At 56.3% G+C, this 8,240-nt stretch overlaps 1 protein-coding gene across 1 annotated transcript; it reads right to left on the bottom strand.

The window, feature by feature from the left end:
• Nucleotides 1–2,150: 2,150 nt before the first annotated feature.
• KAZALD1 (Kazal type serine peptidase inhibitor domain 1) lies at nucleotides 2,151–5,819 on the bottom strand. The gene is made up of 5 exons (XM_040255097.1): nucleotides 5,676–5,819; nucleotides 4,714–5,274; nucleotides 3,436–3,596; nucleotides 3,208–3,355; nucleotides 2,151–3,023 (listed from the first exon to the last, which is right to left on the bottom strand). The coding sequence occupies exons 2-5, from the start codon at nucleotides 5,222–5,224 to the stop codon at nucleotides 2,929–2,931; spliced, it is 915 nt and encodes a 304-aa protein (XP_040111031.1). The 5' UTR covers nucleotides 5,225–5,274; nucleotides 5,676–5,819; the 3' UTR covers nucleotides 2,151–2,928.
• Between the last annotated feature and the right edge of the window lie 2,421 nt (nucleotides 5,820–8,240).

Genomic DNA, 8,240 nt, shown 5'->3' with positions numbered 1-8,240 from the left:
CACACACACACACACACACACACACACACACACACACACACACACACGAGTTCACCAGAGAGCTAAGAGTTGGGCTTCACCTGTACTCCCTCTGTTCAGACCAGCTCGGCTCAAGGACACTTCCTTGAAGCCTTCGAGCTAACAACCAGCAACTGGTTTCAGTGGCTCTATTCCCCAGATGGTCTGAGGAGTGAGCCAGGGTCATTTGAACACGTGTAGCACCTACACACCTGTACACACAACTCCCTTCCAAAGGTTATTCCCACATCCTGCGTGGACGCCCAGCCCGGGTCAGCCGAAAGCCGGGAGGGGAGTAGCCAGGCCCTGAGACTTGGTACCCTCAGCGACGGAGGGGCGGGTCTCGGTGTAACCCTTCCTGCTCTGGTCCAGTCTTGACTCCAGACCTCTGGTTGAGGGCTGAATAGAAGTGCATTCCACATCTTAGGCAAACTACTTAAAATCCCAGAGATGGGGGGAGGGGGGAGGAGGGGACAGAGCCTCTCCCGCCTCAGACCTAGACCACTGAGAGTCAGCTCTCCTGGAACCTCACATGTCGGGTGTGAGCAACCTAGGACGAAAGCCGCGAGAAAGGCTTGGAAACCCGTGGGGAAGCGAAGCCGGGAGTTCTGACAGCAGCTCGGCTTTCCCTTCCCCCTCCCCCTTCCCTCTTCTCCCCCGGGAGCGGCGGGAAATTATTTATTAAAACGCCTCCCGCGCTCTCATTTATTTGCGGAGAATAATCCTCGGCAATGCAGCGCGTTTATTAAACCTTTCCCGTCCCCGCATTACTTTAATAATAAATCGCGTGTCACTTTCCAGCGACGTTATTAAAGCTGGTCCGCTGGAGCAGAGGCGGGGAAAGGGGGTTGGAGGTGGGTGGGGGGAAGCAGCAGGGGTTCCTCCTAGTCAAGGCTGTGGGGCCTGAACCTGCAGCGCCGCGGAGGGGAAAACTGAGGCTAGAAGGAGACTGCACCTGAACATCCTGTAAAGTCTGCAAAACCGATCCGGGAGTACAGGTTCTGCGGCCGCGAGTGACCCTCTAGGATCTAGTAGAGCCTGTGGTCTCTCCAAGCGGACTCAGTAGGATTGATGGGCCCGCCAGGGGGCGTCTTTGAGCCCAGCTGGCCCGGAGTAGGTAGCGAAGAATAAGTCAGGGGCGGATTCCCAGGCGAATTTCGGGGACCCAGACCCCCGTTCCCCTCTTCCAGCGCAGAGCAGACCTCTTTCTGGTCCAGACTCTTAATCGCCGCCACACCGCTCACATCCCTATTCCTGATTTCGCTGTCAACTTAGAATTTGCCCCAAGTATGCATTCAACCCGCTCGAGCTGTTGAGCACAGCTCCAGGAAACGCCGGACTCTAGCCAGGACTCGGCAATGTGGTTCCACGGGAGGTGCGGCCAAGCCCTTGGGTTGGGGTCTGGGCCACACCCCTCCCAAGAGGCCGGGCTCCCTGCGTTGGGCCTCAGAGGACAAGCTCAGACACCGAGCCAACCACGACTTCTCCCGTTGTGGCGCCAGGCTTCGGGCGGAGCCCAGGCGCGTAGGAGGCCCTTGACATCCACACACAGGGTCTTGGCCTCTCGAACTTAAGCTTTCATTTTCTCCTTCAAGCAGTCAATAAACACTGCGCCTCACCAGTGTCCCTGGAGAGGGTGGAGAGAGCTTTCGGGAGCGAAAGAGTACGGCTCTGTGAGGGACCTCCAGAGAGAGGACATGTCAGTTGGGGCAGATGAGAAAACAGACTTTACATGACTTTGTCTGAGTTCAGCTGGAAAATGGGCGGATTCGTAGGGAAGTCCTAGGGTGCGGCTCATACATGTGACCAAACTTCTCCCCTCCTCCATCCAATTTATGCTTTCATACTCGGTCCTACCCACGTAGATCTGGTTCCCCACACTGCCTGGGGAGGGGACGGAGGTGCAGGCAATCTGTCTCTAGATCAGCCCCAGTGGAGTGCAGACTGGGAAGATACCCTCCCTCCCAATCTGATGGCTCCAGCCTTCCTGCCCGTGCAGGAGGGTGAGGGGGTGTGCAGCTCAAGCTTCCTCTGCATCTGGCAGGCACGTGCTTAGAGAGCAGGACCTACAACTTCTGGAAGCCAGATTCCTAGTACCCTGGAAGGCCTCCTAAAGAAATGTGGTCTCTGTGTGCAGATCTGCATGAGCCATCTGTGCGGCGCAGTTTGTTTCATAAGTCTTTATTGTATGCCTGCTGTGCCTAGTCCCGTGCTAGGCACTGTCCAGTACAAAGTGGTATAAGATACGGTGCTGCCCTCACGGAGTTTCTAGGACAGAAAAATTAGACATGACCAAATGCCCATCTTACTGCACTGAGCTAAATAAACTATGCTCTAGCAGGCTCTCCTGGACAGCAGACAGCAAACACCAAACACTTAGTAAGTGAACTGGGATTTATGAGAGAAATTTTCTAGAAGGTGAGTTTTGAGGAAGGGTAAACAGGTTAGGCAAAGATTATGCTCTAGGAAAATAAGAGCAGGATCTATGCACAAAAGCAGTCAGAAGACTGGTTGAGCAGGGTTGGAGGGAGGGCTGCTAAAAAGAAGTGGACGATCCTGGAGTTTGCACGCCTTTGTCTCAGCTCTGCTCCTCCCCACCCAGCCAGCCACCCACCCACTTAGCCTACAGACCAGCAGGCAACTGTTACGTTCTGCCTAGTTGGTCCACACAAGAGACTGTCCTGGCCAGAGCATCTCCTGCATGGGCCCCTTTGCATCCCACCTCCCCTAGTCTCTGGCTCTCTTCTTACCCTCCTTCAATTTTTGTCTCTCCCATCACCATCACATCTCTCCCACTAAAGGCATTAAATCAATCTGTGAAGGGGCCCTGCTCTGCCTTTCCAGATCTTTTCAAGAGCGGGAATGAAAACTACCCCCACTCACCCACCCCCACGGGCCACAGCTCTGCACCTAGTAGTAATCTTCGCCCTCTTCACTCTCAGCCTCCTCCTCAGGAGCCAGGTGCAGGGATGAGAGCTGCGGGATGCCTGTGGAGTTCAGCTGGTCTGCAAAGACATACAGACAAAGGGGAGAGAACAGGAGAGAGGTGCTGTCCGTGCCCACGTATCCCAGTCTGTGGGAAAGCCATGCTTGTGTGTGTACCCACATGCACATCACACCTGGACACACAGTCAAGGGCCTGAATCCACCACCTTCCCCCAGCCCCCAGAGCTCAGGGATTTCCCTTACCTGGTGTGAGGACTGTCAGGCTAGCTGGGGCCTCAACCTGGCCTAGGGCATTGCGGGCCAGGCAGCGATAGGTGCCCTCATCACTGGGACGCACAGCCTGGATCTGCAGCCAGCCCGTCACCTCAAACCTCTGCGGTCCACCCCTAAACTGGAGCCAGGAGGAGTCAGCAGTATTCTTCTAGGAGGACCCTGGGCTGCCCTGGGGAGGCCTCAGCTCCCTGCCCCTACCTGCACCGAGATGTGGGGGTCATCCCCTGGCAGCTGAATGTCCAAGCCGTCCTTTCTCCACTCTATGGAGGCCATAGGGTAGGCAAACACTTCACACCCAAAGATCACATCCTGCCCTGTCACATTCCAAATGTCATATGGGTGCAACAGGATCTGGGGTGCTGGAGGTAGAGATGGGAGGCCTGAGAATAGAATGGCACACCCAGCCCAGCAAGGACCTCATATAACAAACCATTCTGAATGTGTTTGTGAAGGAACACAATATGTGCTGAGGTAAATACACATGCATAAACACGACAGGTACACACAGGTAGTACATACAAATGTAGCTGCAGATACACACAAGGGTAGGAACGCAGAGATGGAAACGCACAGGCAGACAGAACGCATGAACAAGGACAGAGACCCACACCTCAGCTTGGCAGCCACAGGCTGTCCCTGATTGCTCCCCTGTCCTCATTCTACCCTCCAGGCCCCTATCCTAATGTGTTGTAACCAACACCTACCTCCCCCACATCCTCCCCCTTCCCTACCAGGTGCCAGCTGCCAAAGGCCAGAGAAGCAGCCCTTTCCCCACCCGCCCCTCGGGAGGTGGGGCAGCCACATGGCAAAGGCAAAGACACTGAAACCAATTTGGGCAGCAGGCAGAAAGCCTAGAATTGTGGGGGGAAGCTCCTGAAGAGCGTTTGTTTTCCCAGTAGCCCCAGCCAAACCAGACCCCTCAGGAAGTGAAGGTTACTAAAGCAGCCAAAGAAAACTTGAGGCTTGAATGGCCCTCAGCCCCCTGGGATGGGGGAGGAGAAGCTGGGAGAGCCCCCCTTCTACACTAATCCCTAAACGAGAGGCTCAGAGCCTAGGTTAAGTAAGCACTGGCTTTAGGAAACTGCTCAAACGAAACTTGATTGCATCTCACAGGAACCCGTCTCCCTGCCTGGATTCCGGAGGCCTGGACAGTCTGAGAGTCTCCCTTCACTAGCTCAAAGTTAAGGCCAAGCGTTAACTATGTGCCTGCTCTCTCAGAGGGTTGGTCTCTGCCAGCGGGCTCTGGAGCTTGCACGCACCCCAGCGCACGCCGCTTGCTGACAAAGCCCCGGACCCGCACCTTCAGGCGGCGGTCTCCGCGGACCACCCCCGAGAGTAAACTCATAATGGACTCGAGGCCTCCCTGGCCTCATCTTTTTCACTCCGCTGGCCAGATATCCATGCCGTCCGGGGCCCCGGGAGCAACGCCACGAGGAGCCCCAAGTGCCGGGGGTCGGGGCCCTGAGCCGTGCGTACCCGATTCGCAGGGCCCAGGATGCGCCACGGTGAGGTTGGCGTCCGGCCGAGCACGGGCCGCCTCCTGCAGGCGGCAAATCTGGGCGTAGGTGCGGCCGTCGGAACCGCAGAGCGGGCGCTGCGAGCGGCATACACACAACGGCTCGGGCACCTCTCCGTGACTCAGGTCGCCACCTGCGTCCAACCGGCACTCAAGCTGCTCGCCGCAATGCCCGTAGAAATGGGCGCTGGGGTCCAGGTCGCAGAGCTGGCCCTCGAGGTTGGCGCATTCCCAACAGCAGCCGCACGCGTCGCGCACCCGGCCGGCCAGGCAGCCCCGCGGCGCGGCGCACTCTTCTGGCCGGCAGGGAGCGCAGCCCTCGCCCTCCGCCAGCAGCCGCAGCCAGCCGCGCCGCAGGTAATCAGGAACTGGGGGTGGCCGCGCGCCAGTCGGAGGCGGCGTCCGCACCACCAGCAGTAGCAGCAGCAGCAGCACGGGCAACGCCAAGGCAGCGGCGGGCGGCTGTGGCATGATTAGCTGGAAGCCGAGAGCACTTGGGGCATCAGCGCGTGAGTGGCACCCTGCCGGGAAGGAAAGCCAGGTCAGGAAGGTCAGAAGCAACCTCCCTGTTTTTCTTACCAACTTGAACCCTAGCACTGTCCCCTCCCCTGCTAACCTGGGAATCAAGTAGACCCTGGACACGGAGGCAGAGTGACCCTGAAGGGGTCGTCAGTTATGCTGGGTGGTAATTGAGGGTTAGGGAGAGGTGAGAGGAGTGGTAAAGCTCAAGCACACACAGGCATCACCACCACCACCCATCCAACTCTGAAGCTTCCTGCCCCAGAGGTGGATGCGGACGGATGGTCCCAGGAGGAGTTGTTAACAAGGGTGGAAAGGAAGTAGGGCGGAGGGGTGTGTGTATGTGTGTGCGCGTGCGTGTGTGTTGCAGGGCGGTGATGCCCTGGGGCCCAGAGCGGCTCACCTAGTGTCCGGGACTGCGCCCCTCAGAGCAGCCGTGACTTCTGTCCAAAAAAGCAGGCAGTGGAAAGGGCCCGTCAGCCACCTCTGCTCCGACTTGAGAATCTCTGACAGAGCCCAGGGACTTGCACTCGGAGATCAGCTCCTCCGCCCCCTCTCCCCGCCCCCTCGACGTCGCACACCCCACCCCCTCCCCTTGTTCTGAAGCTGCCAATTTTATGCAGCCGCACGGGACCCTCCTGGGCCACTTCCCCTAGCCTGGGCCAAAGTCACAAAACAGAAGAGCAGTAACCGGACACCAAGCTGGAAAAGGACTAGAGTTGGGGTGGGGTGGGCTGGGATGGGCGTAGGGACTAGGGGGTAGGATGGGAGAAGACGGTAGTTGAGAAGCTAGAGTTGGTTGAAAGGCTAGGCCCTGTAGCATCTGACTTTACAGTTCCATCCGCTAGAAGAGTTGCATAATGGCAAAGCAGTAGGAATTCTGGTGCCAAGTCGAGCGCTCCTGCAGGGCAAAGCCAACTAACGTCGCCCCGCCGTCCAAGGGCGATTGCAGGCCTGTCTACTCCACTTTCCTACCAAGTCACCAAGAGACTCGGGGCTTAATTCTGCCTCCTCACATCTGGCCGCCTCCTCCCTCCCCACATCCGGCAGGTGCTTCAACCCCAGGAGCCGGGTGATTAGAAGTTCCAGCCGACTAGCGGCTGCAGGGAGAGGTGGGCGGGGCAACACCCCAATGGGCAGCGCTCCGGGTCGGAATTACAGGTTATGCTTGCGAGGCAGGCAGCGCCGGAGGCATTCGGTCTCGAGGCCGCCACTACCGCCAACGTGGCACTTTGGGCTGGGGGCGGGGAAGAGAGCATTCCTGGAGGCCTGCCCGCGGTACCCGGGGTCTGCCAGACCCCGCCCCAGCCTGCCCCCAGCAGCCTACAGAAGCTGCGCGGCAGTAGTTTGTAGGGTCGGAAACTGAGCTCTGCAGCCAGGGAGGGAACGTTATTCAGTCAGGCTCAGTCCAGAAGGAGCTGGCCCGAGATAGAGCGGCTTGGGCTGGCCTCTTCATCAACCCCAAGGTTGGGGGCCGGGCCTCCGCCTGGGCCTCTGGACCGCCCAGAAGAACAGGATCCGCATGCGCACCGAGGGCTCTTGATGTCGAGCTCTCGGAAGAGATCTGTAACTCTCACCACAGCCAAGCCCTTTCATTTAGGGGGTCCTTAGCGGCGTAGACGCCACTCCTGACTAGAGGAACTCAGATGAGATAGGGGTAGGCAGACACACAGTCAAGCCGGTCTCAAACTCAGAAGGGGTCGCAAAGCAGACTTCACGCGAGGTCTCCTAACTGTCGCGAGAATCAAAACAGGAAGTCTAGGAATGCAGAACAGGAAAAGCCCGCGGGTTTTAAATCGGAAAAAGAATGGGCGGAGCCAGGTGTGGCGGTTACGGGTAATTCTTTGTCCTTGGGCCTGGGGGCAACTGAAGTGTTGATCTGGAGCAGAAATGAACTGTAAGAGAACTGCGGGAAGCCCTGAAAAAAAGGAGGGGGTGGGGGACTTGAAATTGCGGGGCTAACTATTGGAGCCACCTAAGGACAGGTCTCTGGCTCTGGTTTACAAAGTACCTTAGGGCAGAGATCGATGTCATGGTTACAGAGCGCAAGCAGTCTGGGATCTCTTAATGAATTGTTGTTGTTGTCTGGTCGTTAAGTCGTGTCCTATTCTTTTGCAAACCCATGAACTGTAGCCCGCCAGGCTCCTCTGCCCATGGGATTTTCTAGGCAAGAATACTGGTGTGGATTACCATTTCCTTCTCCGGGGGATCTTCCGGACCCAGGAGTAGAAGCCGCGTCTCCTGCTTTGACAGGCAGATTCTTTACGACTGAGCCACCTGGGAAGCCCCTGGCTTCTAAAACCAGGAGCCAATATTTAAATAACAAACTCCGCAGATTTAGAAACTTCACTTACCCACCTTGTTGCCGGCTATTTACTTTCAGCCTTTGCTATGCTCTTAGCGTCTGGTATTAGGAATTGTGACTAACACAATTCTGACTAACTCATTCTGATCTTGGGAACCTAGCCCTTCTCCTGGCAGCACAATAAATTCTAGGTAAATACTTATGGATTAAATGTAAAATTTTTCCAGAGTGTAAAAGTCAAGTTTAACGTGAATTTTTCAGTCGCTTTCGAAGACTGGATCGACAAGGAAGGAGCGCCCTCTGGTGGTCTTGTGATTGGTGACTAGAACATGACCGTGAATACAGTAGGCATCAAAAATGTTGACTCTACAGATCTGCTTCTATTTTTTTTTAAGGTTATAAAGGGGACCTGATTTAAATCGGAAGAGGGGTCAAAGTGGACAACTTATTTCTTTTTTCTTTTTGGCCTCCATACCGCGCAGCCTGTGGGATCCTAGTTATGGGACCAGGTGACCAGGGATGGAACCCGGCCTCCTCCCCCCAAAACTCTGAGTCTTAACTACTGGACTACCAGGGAATTCCCAGGAGATCTGATTTTATTTAGTAGAGATTTGTTTCAGGAAAACTCCACGTATTGTAAAAATACTTTCAGAAGGAAATTTT

Source organism: Oryx dammah, unplaced genomic scaffold (assembly GCF_014754425.2).
Source record: "Oryx dammah isolate SB20612 unplaced genomic scaffold, SCBI_Odam_1.1 HiC_scaffold_14, whole genome shotgun sequence".
Lineage (NCBI taxonomy): Eukaryota > Metazoa > Chordata > Mammalia > Artiodactyla > Bovidae > Oryx > Oryx dammah.
This window is presented reverse-complemented; position numbering and strand designations above follow the sequence as displayed.

Excerpts from the sequence above, each read along its gene's own strand:
- KAZALD1 (XM_040255097.1), bottom strand. The coding sequence starts at position 5,224 with ATGCCACAGCCGCCCGCCGCTGCCTTGGCGTTGCCCGTGCTGCTGCTG. Across the intron at positions 3,597-4,713 it reads TCCTGGGCCCTGCGAATCGG|CACCCCAGATCCTGTTGCAC; the intron begins GTACGCACGGCT and ends CTCTACCTCCAG. Across the intron at positions 3,356-3,435 it reads ACCCCCACATCTCGGTGCAG|TTTAGGGGTGGACCGCAGAG; the intron begins GTAGGGGCAGGG and ends TCCTGGCTCCAG.